This window comes from Salvelinus sp. IW2-2015, linkage group LG6.2, assembly GCF_002910315.2.
Source record: "Salvelinus sp. IW2-2015 linkage group LG6.2, ASM291031v2, whole genome shotgun sequence".
Classification (NCBI taxonomy): Eukaryota; Metazoa; Chordata; class Actinopteri; order Salmoniformes; family Salmonidae; genus Salvelinus; species Salvelinus sp. IW2-2015.
In genome coordinates, this window is record NC_036846.1 from 18,925,549 (window position 1) to 18,953,073 (window position 27,525).

At 40.1% G+C, this 27,525-nt stretch overlaps 1 protein-coding gene and 1 pseudogene across 1 annotated transcript in view; one reads left to right on the plus strand and one right to left on the minus strand.

Annotated features, from left to right (window-relative positions):
• The window catches only part of LOC111965929 (NXPE family member 3-like), a 37,626-nt gene that overhangs the window by 3,386 nt on the left and 6,715 nt on the right, over positions 1-27,525 (plus strand). Inside the window, 2 exon segments of the mRNA XM_024147175.2 lie at positions 21,599-21,675; positions 23,704-24,479. Coding sequence (XP_024002943.1) covers positions 21,610-21,675; positions 23,704-24,479 — 842 coding nt within the window. The 5' untranslated portion in view covers positions 21,599-21,609.
• LOC139027952 (piggyBac transposable element-derived protein 4-like) lies at positions 13,041-17,023 on the minus strand (annotated as a pseudogene).

Below are 27,525 nucleotides of genomic sequence, written 5' to 3' on the forward strand. Positions count from 1 at the left end.
GACAGCTTTTGACTGTCAGAAGTAGGAAGCATTGGCTGTAACAAACTTCAAAGCGTCACGTGCTATTCACACAGCTGTTAAACGTCCCATAATTGTTGCAAGATTGCAGTCTTCAGAGGGACCTACTGCTCTGTTTACTGTATTTTACAGGAAAGTTTAATTATGTTTAGATATAATCCATATAGCCGGTTTTCAAGCAAATCCAGCATAAAGTGTTTGAACATCATCTGTCATTATGACATGGTGGTTGCCTAATAGAAAGCAAGTTTGAATGAGTCTTTTTGAAGCAAATGCATTACAGCTATGCTGGAGTGGCAAGGACATATCCCAACATGCACCAGCTGCAGCACAGCCTGCCCAATAGGCTACATTTACAGAGGCTTCATTCTTTGCTACAGGTAGAAGTGACTGAGTATTTATTCCTGTCAACAGTGTTGGGGAGTAACTGATTACACGTACGTATAATAAGATAGCAAAAAACCTGAAACTGTAATCACTTACTATACCAGCAAAAATATTGTAATCAGGTGACGGATACTTTTGAAAAAATAGATTATTACTTTTTGGATTATTTTAAAGGCCCAGTGGAGTCAAAAACGTGATTTGTCTGTGTGTTAATTTTATTTCCACACTATGAGGTTGGAATAATACTGTGAAATTGTGAAAATTATGATAATAATACCCTTTTAGTGTAAGAGCTGTTTGAAAGGACCACCTGAAATGTCAGCCTGTTGTGGTGGGATGGAGTGTTGGCCTGCCTGGTGACGTCACCAGGCAAAAAGAAAGAGCGCTCCAAACCTCTCTGCCAATAACAGCTAGTTTCCCCACTCAGACCACTCACAGACAGTCCGAGCAACATTTTAACTTGAGAAATTGCTCTTTGCTAAGAAGCTATTTTTATGTTTTTTTTTATCGACGATTTTAATTGAAAAGAATCACAGTATGGTACTTAACAATTTAATTTTTACCCAGAATTGATTTGATAATGAGATTAAAACGGCTGCATTGGACCTTTTTAAATTCAGCTATAGTCATAGGGTGGATAGCTGTAGGCTGGTACACTCTTTTTGGGTGGGGAGAGATGGTCGAAAGCCATTATAGGAGATAATCATAAATGACTGACCATTCAGCACCGTCTACGAGTGCGTCAAGAGGGTAGTTCTGTGGAGTTGCGCTTGTTGTAAGGTAGCCATAACCTTTTACGTCAGTAATACAATAATTTCAAAAATAATACCTGGTGAGTAAATGAGACTTTGGAGAGTGTATGGAGGGAATATTATTTCATATCCGTTTTGTAGGTTAGGCTACTAGACTTAATGAAAAATTTGGGTAACATTTAACGTATTGTCTGGAGAGTTTTCCTAAAATTAATTCGATTATTTACACTCTGCTTATTCATTGAAGAAGTATTAACGGTTTCGGCTTATTATTACACACACCCAGATTAATCAATTATCAAAATACCATTAGCCTAATTTTACAACATGGAATAATTAAATACAGTAGGCCTACCTCGTATACTATTTTTGATACATACAATTTCCATTATTTGTTGGTCTTATTAATCTAAAAATTGAACAATAGTCTATATTAGACATGTTTCACATTTGACACAAGTTTATTCGACAAAAGCAATGTCCGCAAATTTTTTTATTACAACGTCTGAAGAAGCGGCAGATACAGGAAAACCTTCTAAGATAGACCAACATTTTTATTCGTTCCACCAGGGGTGGATATTTGTTTTGTAGAACTTTCTTTATTGCGACATAATGATGAGTGAAACTAGTGACTTTTCGAATAAATGGTGATTGCCGATTATTTTGAAGGTAGCTACGTTGGGCATGTTATGTCACCTAGTGTAATGTAACGTTCACTTCACATTTAATCTTAATGCATACTGCTTGCAAAATAAACATTCAACTTATACAAATAATGTTAATTTGCAGGACAAGATGTGTCCTAACTTTCAATAATGCCTGAATTGCTTCGCCTTACTTTTTGTGGCTTGGCTGGCAAGTTTTAACCATCCAATTGTTTCCAGTCTACAGGAGTGCACGTTTCCACCATAGGCACGACCGTGGCGATATCGTTGGTACAATTAAATAATTATTAAATATGGCAAACATGACCTAAATTCTTGCATTATATCCGTTCGGGCTTTTACGGGCTACCGGAGAATAAAACTGCGCAATTGGCCTAAATGGAACGGAAACACTTTCCTCACCTCATTATTTTTCGACACTATAGTTTTTTGCTAATATAAGGGCTCTGAAAGTGTTACAATTGTATCCATCAAGGCGTTGAAATCCTACCTTGAAAGAACAGTCTCGCCTGTAATGATATCAGAGCTGTTACAGAGCACATCAATCCCATCACACTTGAAATACCGCTAGCTTACCATTCATATTTTGCAATCACCATAATTGTCAGCTTGGTCCTACATATGCCTATGTTTCACCTGCATTAATGATGAATGATTATCTGACAGCTTTTGACTGTCAGAAGTAGGAAGCATTGGCTGTAACAAACTTCAAAGCGTCACGTGCTATTCACACAGCTGTTAAACGTCCCATAATTGTTGCAAGATTGCAGTCTTCAGAGGGACCTACTGCTCTGTTTACTGTATTTTACAGGAAAGTTTAATTATGTTTAGATATAATCCATATAGCCGGTTTTCAAGCAAATCCAGCATAAAGTGTTTGAACATCATCTGTCATTATGACATGGTGGTTGCCTACTAGAAAGCAAGTTTGAACGAGTCTTTTTGAAGCAAATGCATTACAGCTATGCTGGAGTGGCAAGGACATATCCCAACATGCACCAGCTGCAGCACAGCCTGCCCAATAGGCTACATTTACATAGACCTCATTACTTGCTTCAGGTAGAAGTGTCTGAGTATTTATTCCTGTCAACAGTGTTGGGGAGTAACTGATTTCACTTACATATAATTTGATTGCAAAAAACCTGAAACTGTAATCAAGTACTTTACCAACAAAAAGATTGTAATCAGGTGACGTATACTTTTGAAAAAATAGATGATTAATTCTTGGATTACTTTAAAAGCCCAGTGCATCAAAAACTTGATTTGTCTGTGTTTTATGTACACCACCATTCAAAAGTTTTGGGTCACTTAGAAATGTCCTTGTTTTTGAAAGAAAATAACGTTTTTTGTCCATTAAAATAACATAAAATTGATTGGAAATACAGTGTAGACATTGTTAATGTTGTAAATGACTATTGTAGCTGGAAACAACAGATTTTTTTATGGAATATCTACATAGGCGTACAGAGGCCCATTATCAACAAACATCAATCACTCCTGTGTTCCAATGGCACATTGTGTTAGCTAATCCAAGTTTATCATTTTAAAAGGCTAATTGATCATTAGAAAACCCTTTTTGAAATTATGTTATCACAGCTGAAAACTGTTATCCTGATTAAAGAAGCAATACAACTGGCCTTCTTTAGACTAGTTGAGTATCTGGAGCATCAGCATTTGTGGGTTCGATTACAGGCTCAAAATAGCCAGAAACAAAGAACTTTCTTCTGAAACTCGTCAGTCTACTCTTGTTCTGAGAAATGAAGGCTATTCCATGCGAGAAATTGCCAAAAAACTGAAGATCTCGTACAATGCTGTGTACTACTCCCTTCACAGATCTATGACATATCTATAACTCACATTTCTATGTGCATTTTGTTGGGTCGCCCAAAAATGTACATATCGCAGCTTTAACGTATATAGTTTGATAACAAATGCCTCACAAGTCCTCAACTGGCAGCTTCATTAAATAGTACCCGAAAAACACTAGTCTCAACATCAACAGTGAAGAGGCGACTCCGGGATGCTGGCCTTCTAGGCAGAGTTGCAAAGATAAAGCAATATCTTAGACTGGCCAATAAAAATAAAATATTAAGATGGGCAAAAGAACACAGACACTGGACAGAGGAACTCTGCCTAGATGGCCAGCATCCCGGAGTCGCCTCTTCACTGTTGACATTGAGACTGGTGTTTTGCGGGTACTATTTAATGAAGCTGCCAGTTGAGGACTTGTGAGGCATTTGTTATCAAAATATATACGTTAAAGCTGCGAAATGAACATTTTTGGGCGACCTGACAAAATTCACATAGAAATGTGAGTTATAGATCTGTCATTCTCAATGAATGCAAGTCTAAGAAGCAGTAGATCTGCTCTATGTACGCTAGTTTTGTTTTTGTGTTCTTTACTTTCAGTTTTGTACACCAGCTTCAAAAAGCTGAAAATACAATCTATTTTGTTATGGAAAATATATATTTCACAGCGGTTTAGATGGTACAATGATTCTCTAGACTATACTTGCTTGTTTTATCACAAACTGAAATTAGACAAACTATGAGAATTTTAGCAACTAGGAAATGACAGAGTGATTTTGCATAGTGCATCTTTGACTATGCACTACATAATTTTGCTTCACTAGTTATCTGTTTTGAGCAGTTTGATTAAGTGATAGTTGATTGTATTGTTAACAAATGACAAGAAAATAATTTCAAAAGTAAACTGAATATTGCATCGTGAAAGGCAGATACTTATATTGAATATTTATCCAAATTGAAAGAGTGATTTGGTGCAGTGAACAAGTACTTTGTGAATTTGCTTGTTGTAGTCAGTGAATTGAAAATGTGCTTAGAGTTTTAAGGAAGAGGCATTTTGATGATCTGTTTAGTTTTTTGTGCTTATGTAAAAGATGTCACCCTGCTTGCTTAGCGAGTACCGCTTCCTCCTTATTTGGCTCACACCGAGGCTCAACCCAGGACCTCTGGCTTGCTGGCACATGTGACCGCGTCTTACCAGTCGGCGCCACCGTAAAGTTCACAATTTATTTGTCACATGTGCCGAACACCTACAGGTGTAGGTAGTGTCATGACGTTGGCCTGTGGGTAAGGTTTAAGACCCCCCCATAAATACCTTTCTCCCTTCCCTCTCTCTTGACTCTAGGGGGACTCTTGAATAGCCTTTGTTAAACAGAGAGTCTGGGAACATCAAACAAGTAGAGGGAAAGGAACCTTATTTCGGTTATAGAACCAGTTGAAAATATGCATTGGTACTTAGTGAATATGTCAGTTCGGTTGTCATCTGAGACATTATGACTGATGACAGGACGACCTAAACTGTATCTGGGAAAGTCTACACATTATAGTTATCAGATTYACATGGAATTGTTGTGCAATTCAAATGTTTAAATATAAAATTATTGRTGAAAAGATGAAATGTAATTTTAGCTTCCAAATGAGAGATTTGGGTTTTCATAAGGTTAGGGCTCTGCTCAATCAGTGGCCCGCCCCTGTGAAGAGACATGGGTTATAAAGTATGAAACACACCCTTCTCCCTCCACTATATAAGCCCTTGACGAAAATGAACCTCCTGTTCTGGGTACATTAGGATGACGATCCGATGTCAGAAGGATTCAGATAATAACAACAGAACGAAGCCAACCTCGGCGTGAGCTTTGGTTGCGAATGGTATGAACTTTGAACTCTTATTCGCTACAGAATGGATACCTCCTAGCCGTTGAGTTAGCAGCGGCCGCTGTAAATGTGGGCTAGGAAAGGACGGACAGAGTATCCCGTCTACCACACAACGACGACACTACAACGTTTCCCGTTCACCACCAGAGACACTCTTCAAAGGACAAAGGACTCTGTTGAGCAACACGGCCTTCCATCTACCACCAACCTATTGAAGCGCAGCTCAGAGTAAATATTTATTGCATTTTCCTTTTCCAAATGGGCGGTAATTTAGAATGCATAAGATTCTGTATTTACGATAGAGTAGCTGCCTACGGCCCGATAGAGACATCGCTTCTCCCTTTGTTCTTCAGTCTTCCCGCTCTTTCACTCAAACCCARSSCCCTTWTCTTTGYGTAACCAGCTGTCATATCTGTTCCGTCCGCTAGGGACGTTTTCCTTTATGACATAATTTGTAATCAAGGTATGATTCATTCTGTGTATATGTAATTCTGTGTGATTAGTTAGGTATTTAGTAAATAAATATTTAAACCCAATTTTGTATTGCTGATTCAACTTGTTAGCCAGGGTTCGTGAAGAAGAACTTTCAGATGAGACTGAAATAAGGTGACGATTAATATTGACTGCTATTGATGTAAAATATTACTAGGTAATATTAATATTACTACATGTTCTACTACATTGTTCACACTGCGTGCCTTAATGCTCAAATCAGTTTGGTTTTTCAAAACCGTTTTGGAATACTGACTGTCTAAACAGCAAGTTACGTGACCAAGTCAGACTTGTGTGTGTTCAGATAGTCATTTGCTAACATGGCTACGCTATTTGTCATAGTAACGACTGGTGTGTGTTCGGTAGTGTAGGCTGATTGGTGGTGGTGCTTGTGCTTCCTATCACTCAGAAGTTATGTAGCAAGCTAAGGTGACAACAATGCCAGCCATGGACGTTTCCCAGTTGCTTTGAATGTTCAAAATCATAGTGTAAGAACGCTTTTAAAGCCTCAAACGATAAGATAATCCAACTTTCCAAATGTGTTCTTTTTTGGCTAGCCACAGCAGTCAACTAGCCAGCTTTCTAAATGTTTAGCTCATATCAAATTTGATTGGTTGCATACACATATTTTGCAGATGTTATCGCAGGTGCAGCGAAATGCTTATGTTTCTGGCCCCAACTGTGCAGTAATACCTAAAAACACGAAATGCATAAATACCAAATAAAGAAATTAAGAAATATCAGAACGAGCAATGTCAGAATCCACCACATTCACAAAAATGGATCGCTCCTACAGACAGTGAGTCATGTGGCCGTGGCTTTCTATATAAAGCAGGCAGACAGGCATCGAGGCATTAAGTTACTGTTCGATTGAACGTTAGAATGGGCAAAACAAGTGACCTAAGCGACTGAGTCTGGTATGATCATTGGTGCCAGGCGCACCAGATCCAGTATCTCAGAAACGTCCGCCCTCCTGGGCTTATCACGCAGGGCAGTGTTCAGTCAGTGGCAGTCCTATGGGCAAAAACAGCTCATTGATGAGAGAGGTCAAAGCAGAATGGCAAGAATCATGCAAGCTAACAGACGGGCCACAAACAGACAAATAACAGCGCAGTGCAACAGTGGTGTGTAGAACGACAACTCGGAACGCATAACTCGTCGATCCTTGTCATTGATGGGCAATTGCAGCAGACGACCACGACAGGTTCCACTCCTATCAGCTAAAAACCAAAAGAAGSGGCTCCATTGGGCACGCRATCACCAACACTTGACAATTGAGGAGTGGAAAAACATTGCCTTGAACATGCCAGCTAGTTAAATTTACTTGAGTGGCCTGCAAGTCCCCAGACCTCAACTCAATCTAACATCTTTGGGATGAGATGGAACGGGCTGTTCTCAGCATGAATGTACCGCTGTCCAATCTGGACCAACATCCCTGTGGAATGCTTACGAACGCTTCCTGTGGAACACCTTGTAGAATGCCCCTAAGAGTTCAGGCTGTTCTGGAGGCAAAGGGGTGTCCTGGTACCAAATAAACTGGCCACTGAGTGTATATGTACTGTATATAATGGTGTGAAATAGACAGTACAGACAGTATATGAATAAAAAAAGGTGTGTACAGCAGTAGTTATATAGGACGAGCCTTTATGAGCCTACATAAAGCTCTCCCCCTAAAGCAGAGTCCCAACACTTTACCACTGCTACACATGGCAATCAGCGGAGCCTTGTCTGGCAGTGAAACAGTTCATTCAGCCTCATTTACTGCCTTTTAAAAACATAGCTGATTTTTTTTTTGCTTAACTAGGCAAGCCAGTTAATTTAGAACAAATTCTTAATTACAATGGCTGCCTACCCTGGCCAAACCCGGACGACGCTGGGCCAATTGTGCACCACCCTATGGAACTCCCAATCACGGCCGGTTGTGATTAAGCCTGGAATCGAACCAGGGTCTGTAGTGTCTTTACTATCAAATGAGGAGAGACAAACTTATCACACAAGTCAGAGTTATACTTAAACTACATCTTTAATAATAAGTGCTTTGCAATAGCAATGACTCACCATTTTCTAATGATCCGTTGAGAGTGACAGCACACTGGCTACTGAGATCTTTTATAGCAAAGATCCACCCCCTAGTCAACATAACACACCACAGATATTAGGAACAGTTCACAAAGTGAGACTTTATAAATGAGAAAGGAGTATCCCGTAGGCAGATAGCATTCGCTATAAACTATCGTTCAGTTTGGCCCCCGAAGACGAGGTTACTATCTCGTTCCTGGTACTTCATAGCACAAAAACACCAACTCATCCAATGGCATAAATCAATTGTCAACTCTAGATACTCCCATCTCAAGTAAAACCCCTTCTAGACCCCACTCCTGGACAAGCTCACTGAGGGGAGTGAGTCTCTAGGTCATACACCATCCCAGGATAAGTGCAACATCAGAGAGGACATACAATGGTTCCAGACACTGCTATACACCTCCCCCCAATGCCAAAGGAGGGAGTGACATGCGCACAGACATTGTGGAGACAAGTAATTGGTTCCCCATTAATCACGCCATCCCTTCACATGGTCTAAGAATAGGTAAAGACACATTCACATATGAAGACAATGTTCCATCCTGTCCTCTTTCCTTTCTGAAATTCTGCATAGCACCAGGGACATGTGAAAGACAAGCCTGACCTTCCCTCAGCTGGGGCTCAGTCACTTGGGGCCCAGAGAGAGGAGAGAAGTGCAACTGCCAACACCAGAGTCCAAAGGGATACATTCTAATAACAAGTATATCACATAAGCATATTATGCCGATAAGACATCTTAATTATCTATGTTACCCAACTAATTCTGATTCATCCGCCACAGTAGTGATGCCTCTAGAACTGAGATGCTACTCAGGAGCCCAAATATATGAAATGGCTGACTTGCTTAACCTGTCTAGGATTGGGAACCCCTCGCCAACGGCCAATGAAATTGCAGGGCGCCAAATTCAATCAACAGAAATCTCATAATTCAATTTTCTCAAACATACAAGTATTAGACACCATTTTAAAGATAAACTTCTCGTTAATCCAACCACAGTGTCCGATATCAAAAAAGCTTTTCGGCGAAAGCAGAACATATCATTATGTTAGGTCAGCAACTAGTCACAGAAAGCATACAGCGATTTTCCAAGCAAAGAGAGGAGTCACAAAAAGCAGAAATATTGATAAAATGAATCACTAACCTTTGATATTCGTCATCAGATGACACTCCCGGGACAACATGTTACACAATACATGTATGTTTTGTTCGATCAAGTTCATATTTATATCCAAAAACCTCAGTTTACATTTGGCTTTGCCTCCAAAACATCCCGTGAATTTGCACAGAGCCACATCAAATCACAGAAATACTCATAATAAACATTGATAAAAGATACAAGTGTTATTCAGAGATTTAAAGATATGCTTCTCCTTAATGCAACCGCTGTGTCAGATTTGTCTTCAGAAAAGCAAATGGAACGGGAGCTACCTCTCATGTAAAAGCACATGGTCTGCTCGTGGCTGCTGGCAGACCTCTGACTCATTCCCCTCTCATTCGGCCCCACTTCACAGTAGAAGCATCAGACAAGGTTCTAAAGACTGTTGACATCTAGTGGAAGCCTTAGGAAGTGCACGATGACCCATATCCCACTGTATATTCAATAAGGGCTGAGTTGAAAAACTACAAACCTCAGATTTCTCACTTCCTCATTGGATTTTTTCTCAGGTTTTTGCCTGCCATATGAGTTCTGTTATACTCACAGACATCATTCAAACAGTTTTAGAAACTTCAGAGTGTTTTCTATCCAATACTACTAATAATATGCATATATTAGCATCTGGGACTGAGTAGGAGGCAGTTTACTCTGGGCACGATTTTCATCCAAACGTGAAAATTCTGCCCCCTATCCATTAAACAAATGTGGGTTCTACTAACAATTGAGCTGTACAAATTATGGCATAAGGGGACAACGAGCGGACAAGAGGCAATCTATAATTCTGATTAAGAAATTAATGAGCGAGCTAGAATGGACGTAGTCAATATAACTATTTGTTCAGCACTTTTGAAATGTACAGCGACATAATTCTCCCTGTACACCAAGTCAGAACCGTAGGATAAATAAAGGGGGCAAATAGCAGACAATGAAAGCTCATACAATATTCAATGATGACATTTTGGCTATTGGCTAAATGTGCACCACCAAGTCAGAACAGTAGGCTAAGTTATGAGGGGAAAAGGGACCAAATTATTAGGGTGAGGCACATGGGGTACTAACAGCTTACTACACAACATACACTTAGTATTACTTTCTTAGCTACAGTATACATATCTCCCTGGCGTATTACACAATTTATGCAGCAGTGTCAATACATTTTTGTACTCATCTTATTGTGCTGTATTTACTTGAACAGGAAGGTGGAGCGGCGGTCCTTCGTGTGCAAATTTTGTCATCAACCTTAGTCATCAAAGTCTGGCATTCTCTGGATTTACGGTTCTTTCATGACAACTTGGAACTCGAATTCCGAGTTGGATGACCTTTCAAAATGTATTTTCCCAGTCGGAGCTCGTTTTTTTCAGAGTTCCTAGTTGTCTTGAACTTACTAAAGTCTAAGATTTCAGAGTTTCCAGGTGTTTTGAACGCAGCAGAAGTCATGCTGGGTTGACAGAATGGCCAATGTTGAATGTTTATCCTTTTAAAACCTCTCTGGGATATTCGGAACAGTAAAGTCCCACCCAGCCAACAGCCAGTGAAAGTGCAGGGCGCCAAATTCAAAACAACAAAAATCTCATAATTAAAATTCCTCAAGCATACAAGTATTTTACACCATTTTAAAGATAGAATTCTCATTAATCCAGCCACGGCGTGTCTGATTTCAAAAAGGCTTTACAGTGAAAGCACCACAAACGATTATGTTAGGTCACCACCAAATCATAGAAAAACACAGCCGTTTTTCCAGCCGAAGAGAGGAGTCACAAAAAGCAGAAATATAGATAAAATTAATCACTAACCTTTGATGATCTTCATCAGATGACACTCATAGGACTTCATGTTACACAATACATGTATGTTTTGTTCGGTAAAGTTCATATTTATATCCAAAAATCTCATTTTACATTGGCGTGTTATCTTCAGTAGTTCCAAAACATGCAGTGATTTTGCAGAGAGCCACATCAATTCACACAAATACTCATAATAAACATTGATAAAAGTTCTCCTTAATGCAACCGCTGTGTCAGACTTCAAAAAAACTTTACGGAAAAAGCACCCCATGCAATAATCTGAGTACGGAGCTCAGAGACCAAAACAGCCAAAGAGATGTTGTGTCGTCAACATTAGTCAGAAATAGCATTATAAATATTCACTTACCTTTGATGATCTTCATCAGAATGCACTCCCAGGAATCCCAGTTCCACAGTAAAGGTTTGATTTGTTCGATAAAGTTCATAATTTATGTCAAAATATCTTCCTTTGTTATTGCATTTGGTAAACAAATCCAAACGCGCGTGCAAGTCCAGCCGAAAGGTCGGACGAAAAGTCCAAAAAGTTCCGTTACAGTCCGTAGAAACATGTCAAACTAAGTATAGAATCAATCTTTAGGATGTTTTTAACATAAATCTTCAATAATATTCCAACCCGGAGAATTCCTTTGTCTGTAGAAAAGCAATGCAGCGTGAGCTACCTCTCACATGACCGCGCGTCACGAGCTCAAAGCATTCTGCCAGACCTCTGACTCATTCCCCTCTCATTCGCCCCCACTTCACAGTAGAAGCCTCAAACAAAGTTCTAAAGACTGTTGACATCTAGTGAAAGCATTAGGAAGTGCAACCTGACCAATATCCCACTGTATCTTCAATAGGGAATGAGTTGAAACTCAACCAACCTCAGATTTCCCACTTCCTGGTTGGATTTTTTCTCAGGTTTTCGCTGCCATATGAGTTCTGTTATACTCACAGACATCATTCAAACAGTTTTAAAAACTTCAGAGTGTTTTCTATCCAATACTACTAATAATATGCATGTATTAGCAACTGGGACTGAGTAGCAGGCAGTTTACTATGGGCACCTTATTCATCCAAGCTACTCAATACTGCCCCACTGTCACCAAGAAGTTAAGCTTGGAAAAGAGACCCTTAAACTCAGACTTGGTCCACACACCCACACCACTGAATAGCAGGCTAGTTATTGCTTTGCAATGCTTGCAGTTAGCCACTGATTCCTTCCAAACCACTCATTGTTGAATTTGCAATTTCCAACTTGTTGTGTAATGTTTATGTCCAATGACTGATGAGCACCGATACGTTTTATCTATAATTTCTCTTCATAATTTTTCTTCATATGACAAGGATTGAAAAGGATTTGCCAGTAGATTGTCGAATTGATTCATAATGATGACTGCTACTGTAGCTTGCTAGCTAAGATTTTGAAAATATGATGTTGACATGATCAATGACCTTGAGCCTTCTTGGATGGGCACYTCTAATGTAACTCTATGACAGCATCCAAGGGGTGCAATTTTCAAGCTCTCCAAACTCTCAAGCTTGCAATATGCAATTTTCAATCTTCAAGCTCTCAAGCTTTTCCAGTGACGCAGTGTCCCCGTGAGTGACAGAACACTGAGCCAATCACGGCACAACTAGAGAACATTACTAACCCCTACGCTCAGTATTTTACACTCGCTGCCCCACCACCACAGAAAGCACTGAGCTAGGCTGAAACACCTGCATTTTGGAGCTGCCTTACTCAGGAAAACAAAAGAGACCATGTTTGTATGTGGCTTTATAAACTTTTTTTTGTTCATTGTTTGCAAACTAATATGTGAAACGTATTAATGCCAAAATAAATATTTGTTATTATTATTATTATTTTTTAGCTAAACAGGTGGGGCTCTGCCTGCCCTGAATGACAGGTCGCCACTGGCACTTACCTATTTTAATTACAATGTTATCTACACTGAGTTTCCATGACATGGACTGGCCAGATGAATCCAGTTGAAAGCTATTGTCCCTTACTGATGTCACCTGTTAAATCTTCAGTAACTGTAGAGGAGAGGAGACAGTTTAAAGAAGGATTTTTAAGCCTTGAGACAATTGAGTCATAGATTGTGCATGTGTGCCATTCAGAGTGTGAATGGGCAAGACAAAATATTTTAGTGCCTGTGAAGGGGGTATGGTAGTAGATGCCAAGCGCACCAGTTTGAGTGTGTCAAGACCTGCAATGCTGCTGGGTTTTTCACGCTCAACAGTTTATTGTGTGTATCAAGAATGGTTCACCACCCAAAGGATATCCAGAAAACTGTGGGAAGCATTGGAGTCAACCTGGGATAGCATCCATGTGGAACRCTTTCGACACCTTGTAGAGTTATTGCCCCAACAAATTGAAGCTGTTCTGAAGGCAAAGGGGGGTGCAACTCCATATTAGGAAGGTGTTCCTAATGTTTTGTACACTTAGTGTATGTTTATAATTCTTACCGGTTCAGTGTACACATTCTTTTCTGTGCCGCCATCTCATCATCAACTGTTTTCTCCCAGAGGATGTCGATGTTGTTGCCAGAATGTTGAATGGGTTTGGTTAAAAAATACAGTTGAAGTCGGAAGTTTACATACATCTTGGCCAAATACATTTAAAATCAGTTTTTCACAATTCATGACATTTAATCCTAGTAAAGATTCCCTGTCTTAGGTCAGTTAATGATCACCACTTTATTTTAAGAATGTGAAATGTCAGAATAATTGTAGAGAGAATGATTTATTTCAGCTTTTATTTCTTTCATCACATTCCCAGTGGGTCAGAAGTTTACATACACTCAATTAGTATTTGGTAGCATTACCTTTAAATTGTTTAACTTGGGTCAAACGTTTCGGGTAGCCATCCACAAGCTTCCCACAATAAGTTGGGTGAATTTTGGACCATTCCTCCTGACAGAGCTAGTGTAACTGAGTCAGGTTTGTAGGCCTCCTTGCTCACACATGCTTTTTCAATTCTGCCCACAMATTTTCTATAGAATTGAGGTCAGGGCTTTGTGATGGCCACTCCAATACCTTGACTTTGTTGTCCTTGACTTTGTTGTCCACTAGCGGGACGCCTATCCCTAAGAAGTTTTAATTCTGTGTTCCCGGTCCAAAATGACCGCCCCATTATAGCTGATTATAAAACCATAATAATACATATTATATGACCTAATATTGTGTTAGATATTTTCATCAACTTACGTTCTTGTGAACATTGCAAATTTTGAACTTCTATTTGCTATTTATGGCCTGTAGGCCTCATTGACCTGAGCGCATACAACTCGTTTTTGAGTAAAAAAAGCATAATGTATGGATTCATTTGACTTTAACAAATACTCAGACGAAACATATTGTGCTATTTATCACAGACTACTTTGTGTTTAACAAGGACTACAAAGTTTAACAAGGACATTTGTTTTGAAACCATTTCACATTTGTAAATAGTGGCACAAAATAACATCTGTTGTGTTCCCGGTCAAAACTGACAGGTATGATTTTATTAGTAAAGAAAGGACATAGGCCCAAAACTACAGATGAAAACTTTACTATTTTACAAAATGAATGTCTGAACACATTAAAGAACAACAGTAACAATAACAGTATTACTAACAATAACAAAAACATTAACATGTTCCCAATCTGTAAATCAATGGTGGTTACATTTTGTGTGTTCTCATGCACATGTTGAAAAATACGTGGTGATTGTTGCATGTGCCTTGCAAATATATGCACTGCATTTATGGTACATAATGCTCGTTTTGACATCTCTTGGTGCACACAGATTCCACCTCTTCCTTTTGTTTCTTCTGTCTCTTGCGGCCATAGATCTTGCTTCTGGCCCTTGTATATCTCTCACCAATTCAGCAGAGGATGGTGTTGGAGGAAGGTTTTGGCACCTTTGAATGAGGGGTACCACCATGGTTTTCCCCAACTCTTCTAGGAATAGTCTCCCCTTGAAGATTTTCCCCTGCTTCCAGCTTGGATTCACCTCCATCCACACCACAAACGCGTTGTAGACTGACACATCTAGAATGTTGAAGAACACCTCCATGGGCCAACGTGCCGGGATCCTCTTACAAGAGTATGTGCCAGTAACCTGCAAAAGTGCATCAATCAGTAAATTAAAAAATGAGTACRTACAAGTGATACTTCATGTCTTGCATAATAACGTGAAAAATTGCATCAAAGCGTTGTTTAAATTTATCACATCTAAAACATATTTACATATTCAAATTAATAGAATTGACTCCATATTGTTCACAAATTCAATGAGCATTTCACCAAACAACAACATGTCTTATTTTTATGGTGCTGATAAAACATGAAAACATTTTTTTTTACCTTCTCCCTGGTACTCACAGCGGCATCCCTGTGCAGAGTTGTCATCAGGAGCACATTCTTCTTTATCTCCAGGCAGTAGGACACAAGAGTGGGTATATCTGTGAAGGCAAATTTAGAGGAAAAACGATCCCTGTCCTTGGTAGTGAGTAATGCAGGAGGCAACGCAGGCTTGTTCCTTCTGACCGTCCCGAACATGGTCATTTATTTTTGGAGCAGTTCCTGATCAAGAGCATATGAGGTGAAGAAAGTGTCACGTGATGTTGTTCCCCTGGAGATGTGCAGTCATTTCCAGGACCACCCGCTTCGCCTGGTTCCTTTCGGGAACACCGTCAGCAGGTTTCCCGGTGTAAACCTGCATGTTCCAGGCATAACTTGTCCTGGCATCACATGCTGCCCATATCTTTATTCCATATTTAGACGGTTTACTCGACATGTCCTGTTTGAATGGGCAGCGTCCCCTAAAAGTGATCAGATGCTTTTCCACTGTGATGTCTGGACTTGGGTTATAGATGAGTTGCAGGCTCTCCACCCACTTGTGCCAAACCTCTTTGATCGCTGCCAGCTTGTCTTGTTGACGGCGGCCTGGTCTTGTATCACGATTGTCGAAGCGAATGACCCGTGACAACACATGAAATGTCTGGAGTGACATAGTGGCACGAAAAATTGCCCGACCAGACTCTGCATCCCATAAACTGGTGGTAGATTTGTTTCTGGATCTGTACACACCAGCCAAAATCAAGAGACCCAAGTATGCCTGGACGTCTGTCCGGTCTACCTCCTCCAGTTGTCTTTGTAAACGCGACTCCCCTCCAAGTTGGTCATGTTCATCACTATAGTTTCACTATATGGCGTATCTCGTTGGACCTGGGGTCATCCTGATAACATTTTCAGCCGAGAGCCGACCTCTCCTCTCATGTGGGGATGAAGACCACAGGTGTACAAAAGTGAAAGAAAACACCCAAAATGTAATAAAAATCATAAACATGTATTTTGTGTGTTCAGATGCCCTGTGTGGACAAAGTCACAGAACTTTATGGGAATCAGATTAAATGAACTATATTTTTCAGAGAGAAAACGTGTAAATCGGTCCATTTCGACCAGGACACAACAGGAGGGTTAAAAGGAGTGTCGTGTCTTTCCTATGCCGGATTAAGTGATATGACATGCTATTCTATAAAGTAATTTCTCTGTAATTAATATTACCTGATTAAACTAATCATGTAAATGTAATTAACTAGAAAGTCGGGGCACCACAAAATAATGTTTATAGAGCTGTTATCTTCCAAATAAACTCTTAAAGACTTGGTAATCTTTTACATCAATAGCAGTCAATTATTAATCGTCACCTTATTCAGTCTCATCTGAACATCGTAACCTCTTGGTTATCTTCCCGAACCCTGGCTAACAAGTTGAATCAGCAATACAACATTTGGTTAATTTATTTATTTATGAAATACCTAAACAATCACACAGAATTACATATACACAGGATGGGTCATACATTGATTACTAATTAGGTCATACAAAACGACGTCTCTAGTGGACGGAACAGATATGACGGCTGGTTACACAAAGAAATGGGGTTGGGTGAAATGAAAGCGCGGGAAGACTGAGGAACAAAGGGTTTGGGGTTCTATCGGACCTTGGGAAGCCATGCTACCGTAATACAGAATCTTATGCATTCTAAATAACCGCCCATTTGGAAAAGGAAAATGCAAGAAATATTTACTCCGAGCTGCGCTTCAATAGGTTGGTCGTAAATGGAAGGCCGGGTTGCCCAGCAGGAATCTCTTGTCCTCTGAAGAATGTCTGGTGGTAGAGTGGATACGTTGTAGTACCGTCGCCGTGTGATAGAACAGATACTTTGTTCGTCCTTTCAAAGGCCACGTTTACAGCTGCTGCTGCTAACTCAACGGCTAGGAGATATCACTTCTTTTTTAATTTTTAATTTTTATTTATTTAGATATTATCCCCTTTTCTCCCCAATTTCCGTGGTATCCAATCGCTAGTAATTACTATCTTGTCTCATCGCTACAACTCCCGTACGGGCTCGGGAGAGACGAAGGTCGAAAGCCATGCGTCCTCCGAAGCACAACCCAACCAAGCTGCACTGCTTCTTAACACAGCGCGCCTCCAACCCGGAAGCCAGCCGCACCAATGTGTCGGAGGAAACACCGTGTACCTGGCCCCCTTGGTTAGCGCGCACTGCGCCCGGCCCGCCACAGGAGTCACTGGAGCGCGATGAGACAAGGATATCCCTACCGGCCAAACCCTCCCTAACCCGGATGACGCTATGCCAATTGTGCGTCGCCCCACGGACCTCCCGGTTGCGGCCGGCTGCGACAGAGTCTGGGCGCGAACCCAGAGACTCTGGTGGCGCAGCTAGCACTGCGATGCAGTGCCCTAGACCACTGCGTCACCCGGGAGGCCCCGAGATATCACTTCTTTAGTGAATAAGAGTTCAAAGTTCATACCAAGTTGCCATATTATACTCTCATGCTATATTCTGGCTGGTATAGTCAAAATGAATCTCTTCAACGTGTCGATCGTCACCTCCACGTTGAAATTCACAATTTTTAATGTCTGGACAGCAGCCCTCACGTCGTCTGGAACACGATGCCAATTTCGTTAGGTTTTTGTCTTAGTTCTGCAGTTGATGTAAGCCCTTTTAATGTCTGGACAGCTGTCCTCACGTCCTCGGGAACACAAATGTTACATTTTTGTAAAGGGCTTATGTAGTCGGGAGAGAAGGGCGTGTTTAATAGTTCACAACCAATGTCTGATCACATGGGCAGGGCCACTGAGTTTAGCCTAGTTCACTTATGAAAACCAATTCTCTCATTTAGAAGCTAAAATTACATTTAATCTGTTCACAAATAGTTTCATATTTAATCATTTAAATTGCACAACAATTCCATGTGAATCTGATAACTATAATGTGTAGACTTTCCAAGATACAGTTTATGTCGTCCTATCATCAGTAATAATGACTCAGATGACAACTGATCTGATATCATGTTCTTTAAGTACCAACGCATATTTTCAACTGGTTGGATTACCGGAATATGGTTCTGTTTACAACCCTTTTGATGTTACCTGACTCTCTCTATGTTAACAAAGAGTGTTTCCAAGAGTCACTCTGTAGAGTAGAGAGAGAGGAAAGGGGGAAAGGTATTTATGCGGGGTCATAAACTTCACAAACAGGCCAACGTCATGACAGGAGTACGAATTGAGTTATTGCACATGTGCACTTCACAGAGAAGACGTTCCCTGACGGAAATATGCAAAAAACATGCCAATAGGATCTCGCTAACTCTTGCTTGGCTCTGTCCACCCCTTTGGTTGTTCTGCACACTATGCTTATTTTTCTCCCATTGGAAATGACGCTGATGAGATATCTTGGGTTAGTTACCAGTATCTTTCCTAACCTTTGTGTCACTTGCTAGCTAGCAAGCAAGCAAACTTCAGCTACCACAGTCATGTCAAACATTGCACCTGGAATGACACACTAGCTGCATTTTTGTTTATTTGTGTAACGCTCGTCGGAAGGATGAGAACAAGATGCAGCGTGGTACGTGTTCATGCATCTTTATTAAATCCGAACACCAAACAAAACAACAAAAGAACAACGAACGTCACGTTCTGAAGGCTACACAGAGCTAACAAAAAACAACATCCCACATCCTAAGGTGGCAAAACAGGGTGTCTAAGTATGATTCCCAATCAGAGACAACGATAGACAGCTGTCACTGATTGAGAACCATACCCGGCCAAAACATAGAAACACAAAACATAGAAATAATGAACATAGAATGCCCACCCAAATCACACCCTGACCAAACCAAATAGGGACATAAAAAGGCTCTCTAAGGTCAGGGCGTGACAATTTGAGCTGTGTTCTATTGGTATTTACTTGGATATATCCATAATGATGTTGATGAGGTCTGACAGGCAGACAACAAGGCTTATATTAACCCCCTCTGTTACAAAACAAATAGTAGCCTTCAATATAAAGTTGTTTTTGATCAAATAAAAACCTGTCACTGTCACTTTTTTGTGTGTTTTTACCCGTTTTTCGTGATATCCAATTGGTAGTTTCAGTCTTGTCCCATCGTTGCAACTCCCATACAGTCTCGGGAGACGCAAAGGTTGAGAGCCATGCGTCCTCCGAAACACGACCCTGCCAAGCCACACTGCTTCTTGATAAACTGCTCGCTTAACCCGGAAGTCAGCCACACCAATGTGTCGGAGGAAACACCGTACACCTGGCGACCAAAGTCATCTTGCAGATGCCCGGCCCGCCACAAGGAGTCGCTAGGACAAGGAAATCCGGCCAGACAAACCTTCCCCTAACACGGACGACGCTGGGCCGATCCTAGGCTGTGACACAGCCTAGGATCAAACCCCGGTCGGTAGTGACGCCTCAAGCATTGCGATGCAGTAACTTAGTACCGCTGCACCACTCGGGAGGCCCACTTTGACACTTTCACAAGGTTGTAGTAATTACAGTTTCAGCTATTATGACATTGGCTCAAATCTAGGTTTGCCTTTAGATTTCGAGAAAATTAACAACAATAATGTAATTCAGTTACCATGACCTTTATGAAGTATGAAACCTTTCTGCTCTACGGACCCCCAATCCTGGATCCGGGATCATCCTCATCAAAAAAGCTGACTAGCATAGCCTAGCCTAGCGCCACAGATATCATATAATTTCATGAAATCACAAGTCCAATACAGCAAATGAAAGATAAACATCTTGTGAATCCAGCCAACATTTCAGATTTTTAAAACGTTTTACAGCGAAAACACAATATATATTTATGTTAGCTCACCACAATAGCCAAACACACAATGCCATTTTTTCACCGCAAACATAGCTTTCACAAAACCCACAAATAGAGATAAAATKAATCACTAACCTTTGAACAAMTTCATCAGWTGACAGTCTTATAACATCATGTTATACAATACATTTATGTTTTGTTCGAAAATRTGCATATTTATAGCTACAAATCCTGGTTTTACATTGGTGCCATGATCATAAATGGCACCAAAACAGCCAGAATAATTACAGAGAGCAACGTGAAATACATAAATACTCATCATAAAACATTTATGAAAAATACATGTTGTACAGCAAATGAAAGATAAACATCTTGTGAATCCAGCCAATATTTCCGATTTTTTAAGTGTTTTACAGCGAAAACACAATATATATTTATGTTAGCTCACCACAATAGCCAAACACACAACGCCATTTTTTCACCGCAAACATAGCTTTCACAAAACCCACAAATAGAGATAAAATTAATCACTAACCTTTGAACAACTTCATCAGATGACAGTCTTATAACATCATGTTATACAATACATTTATGTTTTGTTCGAAAATGTGCGTATTTATAGCTACAAATCCTGGTTTTACAACGCAGCCGTTGTCACAAATAACACCAAATTGTCCGGAGAAATTTTACACAGCGACGTAATCTAACCAAAAAACTCATTATAAACTTTGCTGAAAAATACATGTTGTACAGCAAATTAAAGATACACTTGTTTTTAAGTGATTTTTGGATTAAATAAATGTGTCAAGATTTACAAAATCTTACGTTAGCTGATAAAGATCTCCAAAGCCTGTGTTTTCCTCAGACCTTATTTTTGGCATTTATCTAAACAATTAATTTCCCTATAGGCGTTTGCTAACGAGCCATGGCGGAGTTAGGGGCTACAATTACTATTGCTCTCTATTGAGCCTCCAGACAGCGTCTCCTCCAGTGCGAGCACGAGCTGCAGTGTATAGCTTCATGCAGGCTAGCAACAACCGTTGAATTAGCAGCTCTCTATTTTCATCAAGAACAAGTGTGGTAGGCTTTACCAAACAGAACTGAAAGTGTGACTAGACAAGCAGCAAGTTGAAAAAACAATGCATGCAGTCAATATCTAGCTATCTAGATAGCTAACTTTAGCGTCCACCATCATCATGTGTTTCTCTCTAGCAGTGAAGTTCAACCAGAGTCTGAGTACAAAGCAAAGCATGTTGTTGATATGCCCCATCAATCCTGCTGAGAAAACTTGATAAATTCAGCTTCCCCTCGGAGAATAAACCTGATCTACATTATAGGTCCATTCTATTCATTTACACATTTTCATTCAGATTGGTATAATTGTGACTGTTTATTATTACTGTGCTGAAGTTCACTTTGACGTTCTCTTTAATTTACCAACAGATATATGGAGGATGGGAAGACTGCTTCAGCTACTGATATTGGCTTTGATACTATTGATCTGCATTTATCTTTTATTTGTAAGTTCTGAAATGGAACCCAAGCCAAATGTATAGACAGAGACAGAGCTTCAGATGTTAAGACTGGCATGCCATCCAGAGGATCATTTTAAACATTTATTTTGTTTTAACCATTTTGAAGCTATACATTGTTTACGACAGCATTATTGATACAAGATTATACAGTGCATTCGGAAAGAATTCAAATCCTTTCTCTTTTTCCACATTTTGTTACGTTACAGCCTTATTCAAAAATTGAGTTAAATAAAATAAAAATCCTCAGCAATCCACACACAGTGCCTCATAACATTTTAGAAAATAAAAAATAAAACACAGAAACACCTTATTTACATAAGTATTCAGACCCTTTGCTATGAGACTCGAAATTGAGCTCAGGTGCATCCTGTTTCCGTCGATCATCCTTCAGATGTTTCTACAACTTGAATGGAGTCCACCTGTGGTAAATTCAATTGATTGGACATGATTTTGAAAGGCACACACCTGTCTATATAAGGTCCCACAGTTGCCAGTGTATGTCAGAGCAAAAACCAAGCCATGTTATCGAAGGAATTGTCTGTAGAGCTCCGAGACAGGATTGTATCGAGGCAAAGATCTGGGGAAGCTTACAAAAATATCTGCAGCATTGAAGGTCCCCAAGAACACAGTGGCCTCCTTCATTCTTAAATGGAAGAAGTTTGGAACCACCAAGACTCTTCCTAGAGCTGTCAGCCCGGCCAAACTGAACAAGAGCCTTGGTCAGGGAGATGACCAACAACCCAATGGTCACTCTGACAGAGCTCCAGTTCTGCTCCAGTTTTGCAGCACACCACCATTCAGGTCCTTATGATAAATTGGCCAGACGGAAGCCACTCCTCAATAAAAGGCACGACAGCCCATTTGGAGTTGGCCAAAAGGCACCTAAAGACTCTCAGACCATGTGAAACAGATTCTCTGGTCTGATGAAACCAAGATTGAACTCTTTGGCCTGAATGCCAAGCGTTACATTTGGAGAAAACTTGGCACCATCCCTACGGCGGCAGGTAGCCTAGTGGTTAGAGCGTTGGGCCAGTAACCGAAAAGTTGCTGGATTGAATTCCCGAGCTGACAAGGTAAAAATCTGTCGTTCTGCCCTTGAAAAGGCAGTTAACCCACTGTTCCCCGGTAGGGCGTCATTGCAAATAAGAAATTGTTCTTAACTGACTTGCCTAGTCAAATAATGGTGGTGGCAGCATCATGGTGTGGGGATGTTTTTCAGCTGCAGGGACTGGGAGACTAGTCAGGATCAAGGGAAAGATGAACGGAGCAAAGTAATGCGAGATCCTTGATGAAAACCTGCTCTAGAGCGCTCAGGACCTCAGACTGGGGTGAAGGTTCACCTTACAACAGGACAATGACCGTAAGCACACAGCCAAGACAACACAGGAGTGGCTTCGGGACAAGTCTCTGAATGTCCTTGAGTAGCCCAGCCAGAGCCCGGACTTGAACCCAATCTAACATCTCTGGAGAGACCTGAAAATAGCTGTGCAGCAACGCTCCCCATACAACCTGACAGAGCTTGAGAGGATCTGCAGAGAAGAAGGGGAGAAACTCCCCAAATACAGGTGTGCCAAGCTTCTAGCGTCATACCCAAGAAAACTCAAGGCTGTAATCCCTGCCAAAGGTGCTTCAACAAAAGTCCTGAGTATAAAGCGTCTGAATACTTATGTAAATGTGATATTTCAGTTTTACATTTTAATACATTTGCTAAAATTTCTAAACCCGTTTTTGCTTTGTCACTATGAGGTATTGTGTGTGTAGATTGATGAGGGGAAAAAACAATTTAATCAATTTTAGAATAAGGCTGTAACTTGTCAAAATGTGGAAAAGGTCAAGACGTCTGAATACTTTCCGAATGCACTGTGTTTGGGCTTTTGATGGGGTAAGACAGCTATACTAAGCTCAAGAGGTATTAAGGTACACTTTCTATGTGCCTCTAGGCTTTAGTCAACATAGTGTTTAGGTCAATAGTTTGTTTGGCGATAAACAGATTCTTTCTTTGTCTCACTTTAGGTATGTCAATTCAACCAGTGCCTACTGAATGTGTCACCATCCAATCATCTCAAATACAACCACACTAGCTTCCCAAGTCATTGTAGTGGAATCACCAACAGGACATTTACACCAACCAATGACTCCTTAATAAGTAAAGAGGAATGGGAATCTCTGCTCACAGAGCTACAATGGTCATTACCGCCTGTTGTCCTCTTATCCACAGATGAGGCCACAAACCCCACTAAGTGCTCATTCTCTGTTGTCAACCCCAATTCAAACCACACAGTTGGAGGGTTTATAGATGTGATTTTGATAGCTAGAGATACTAAAAACAGGATCAAAACCTATGGAGGGGACTTTTTTCAGGCCAAGTTGTTTAACTCAGAACTTAAGGCCAGTACTTATGGAGCTGTAACAGACCACTTTAATGGCACCTACACTGCCCGCTTGGCCCTGCATTGGCCCGGACCTGCCAAGGTGTCCATCCGGCTAGTGCACTCCAGCGAGGCCGTGCAGGTACTGTGTAGGCAAAGAGAACAGGACCCAGATAAGGTCTACTTCCAAGGCTACTTTGAGGAGGGTGGCAAGCAGGAAATGGCGATGTGCAATGCCCAGAGAAGTCCTAGGCTGGTGGGGAACGAGTCACAGTGTTGCTGTGAGTACAGAGAGCCAGTCACTGGGGAGACCTGGTTCTGTCGTCGGCCATCTTCCCTGCCTTGCCATGCTTTGACCTACCACAGCATGGGCGGTTACCAGGCAGTACTCTCCAAGGTGGAGACGACCCTTCTTAAGAGGTAGATACAGTACCTTCAGAAAATATTCATACTCCTTGACTTATTCCAAATTTCTTTGTTACAGCTTGAATTGAAAATGGATTAAATGGATTTGTTTTCTGACCCATCTACACAAAATACCCCATAATGACATAGTGGAAACATGTTTTTAGACTTTTTGCAAATGTATTGAAAATGAAATACAGAAATATAATTTACATAAGATTCACACGCGTTCTGGGTAAGCTTTCCACACCTGCATTGTGCAACATTTGCCCATTATTATTTTCAGAATTCTTCAAGCTCTGTTAATTGGTTGTTTATCATAGACAACCCTTTTCAAGTCTTGCCATAGATTTTCAAGCAGATTTAAGTCAAAACTGTAACTCGGCCACTCAGGAACATTCACTGTCTTCTTGGTAAGCAACTCCAGTATATATTTGGCCTTGATTTTTACGTTATTGTCCTGCTGAAAGGTGAATTTCCCAGTGTCTGTTGGAAAGGAGACTGAACCATGTTTTCCCCTAGGATTTTCCTGTGCTTAGCTCCATTCTGTTTTGTTAAAGACTCCCCAGCAGTTTTATTTACTATATAGGTTTTTGACAACTGTTACTTTAACTTCACAACATTCCTGAAGAAGATAATGTGCTTTTTACTCCAGACATTTTCCCTGACACCCATAAGTACTCCTTAAATTTTGAATGCTTCGCAGGACAGGAAAAAGGTCCAATTCATGCACTTTTCAAGAGAACATCCCTGGTCATCCCTATTGCCTCTGATCTGGCGGACTCACTAAACACAAATGCTTCATTTGTAAATTATATCTCAGTGTTGGAGTGTGCCCCTGGCTATCCGTAAATTAAAAAAAACAAGAAAATGGTGCCGTCTGGTTTGCTTAATATAAGTTAATTTAAATGATTTATACTTTACCTTTTGATACTTAAATTAATTTTAGCAATTACATTTACTTTTGATATTTAAGTATATTATAACCAAAATACTTTTAGACTTTTAATCAATTAGGGTTTTACATGTTGAATTTTACTTTTACTTGAGTCATTTTCTATTAAGGTATCTTTACTTTTACTCAAGTATGACATTTAGGTACTTTTTTCACCACTGCTTCCCAGGGCTTAATGATTACGAGCATAACCATAACATGATGCAGCCACCGCTATGCTTGAAAATATGGAGAGTGGTACTCAGTAATGTTTTGTTTTGGATTTTACCTATACATAACACTTTGTATTCAGGACAAAACGTTAATTGCTTTGCAGTATTACTTTAGTACCTTGTTGCAAACAGGATGAATGTTTTGGACTATATTATACTGTACAGGCTTCCTTATTTTCACTCTGTCAATTAGGTTGGTATTGGGTTGGCCACTTATTATGTGACTTGTTAAGTGGATTTTTGCTCCTGAACTTATTAAGACTTGCCATAACAACGGGGTTGAATACTTAATGAATCAAGACATTTTAGCTCTCTGTTTAACTCATTTGTAAAAAAATTGAAAAACATAATTTCACTTTGATATTATGGGGAATTGTGTGTAGGCCAGTGATGAAAAATCTGAATTTAATAAATTTGAAATTCAGGCTGTAAAACAACAAAATATGGAAAAGTCAAACGGTGTGAATTTTTTCTAAAGGCACAGTATGTGCAAATTTCTACGACTCACAGGGTTTATATGCAATTATACACAATACTATCCATATTACAATTATGTTAGCCACAAACTGAGCTGGTAGATTAGTCGGTCAACACATAGAGGGCGAAATATAGCCTTCACTCCAAGCTTAGATGTGTGCAATGCACATCCAGGACCAAAAACAATTAGCTGGCCTTAGGTGTCCTATTGGATAACATGGAACATGGAACTCAAGCCATGATACCACAGGAAATTTAGGACAGAGTTGAGGCATATGCAGACCAAAAAGCTAAAGAGAATAAACACAAAAATATATATTTGCAGGGAGGTTATTGAGGTGAAAATTCTGTGGTGGGTTCTTCACTGTCAGTCCTCAAAGTTGCATTGAATCAAATGTATTATTTCAGATGATTTACCGCCCATAAGGGCAGGGCGTGGCTAGTTTGGATTAATACTGCTAAATTAGAACAGTATGACAAAACTACAGAAGTTTATGTTAAACCCAAACAAAATACCCCCAAATGACAAAAAATTGCTATATTGCATGAAGAAGAATAACTAAAAGACTTATTCAAAGAAAACCTTATTGGTTTAATGCAAATATTTTAATTTATAAGAAAAATGTATGGCATGACAGACCAAACAATTGTTGTTTATTCAAGATTGGATTATCAGCTGATGTGCTGATAATAAGGTTTGCTGGGCAGTGAGGGTCCCTAGGGCAAGGCCAAACAGAAAGAGGTAACAGTAGTAGAATGTCCTGCAAGAGTGAATGATGTTTTATGACATTTAGAGGCCTTCCTCTGGTTTTAAGGAGTGGTCCCACTGTGGAAGGGAGCAGTGGGAAGGAGGATACAGTATTAGTGTGTGTTGCTTTGGGGGTCATTTTCAATTGAGCTGTGAACTACAATACATAGTAGGTCTATATTTATTATTAATAATACGCTCAACTTCTATAGCGCTTTTAAAAAAGAGCAAATGTAGATCATTTCAATTCATTCTTTAGTGAGATTGTACAATGTAGCCAGTAGGATACTACATTGTACAATACCGTTTGGGGTCACTTAGAAATGTACTTGTTTTCCATGAAAACATACATGAAATGAGTTGCAAAATGAATAGGAAATGTAGTCAAGACGTTGACAAGGTTATAAATAATGATTTTTAATTGAAATAATAATTGTGTCCTTCAAACTTTGCTTATGTCAAAGAATCCTCCATTTGCAGCAATTACAGCCTTGCAAACCTTTGGCATTCTAGTTGTCAATTTCTTGAGGTAATCTGAAGAGATTTCACCCCATGCTTCCTGAAACACCTCCCACAAGTTGGATTGGCTGGATGGGCACAGCTCAATAGGGTTGAGATGTGCTGGCCACTCCATTATAGACAGAATACCAGCTGACTGCTTCTTCCATA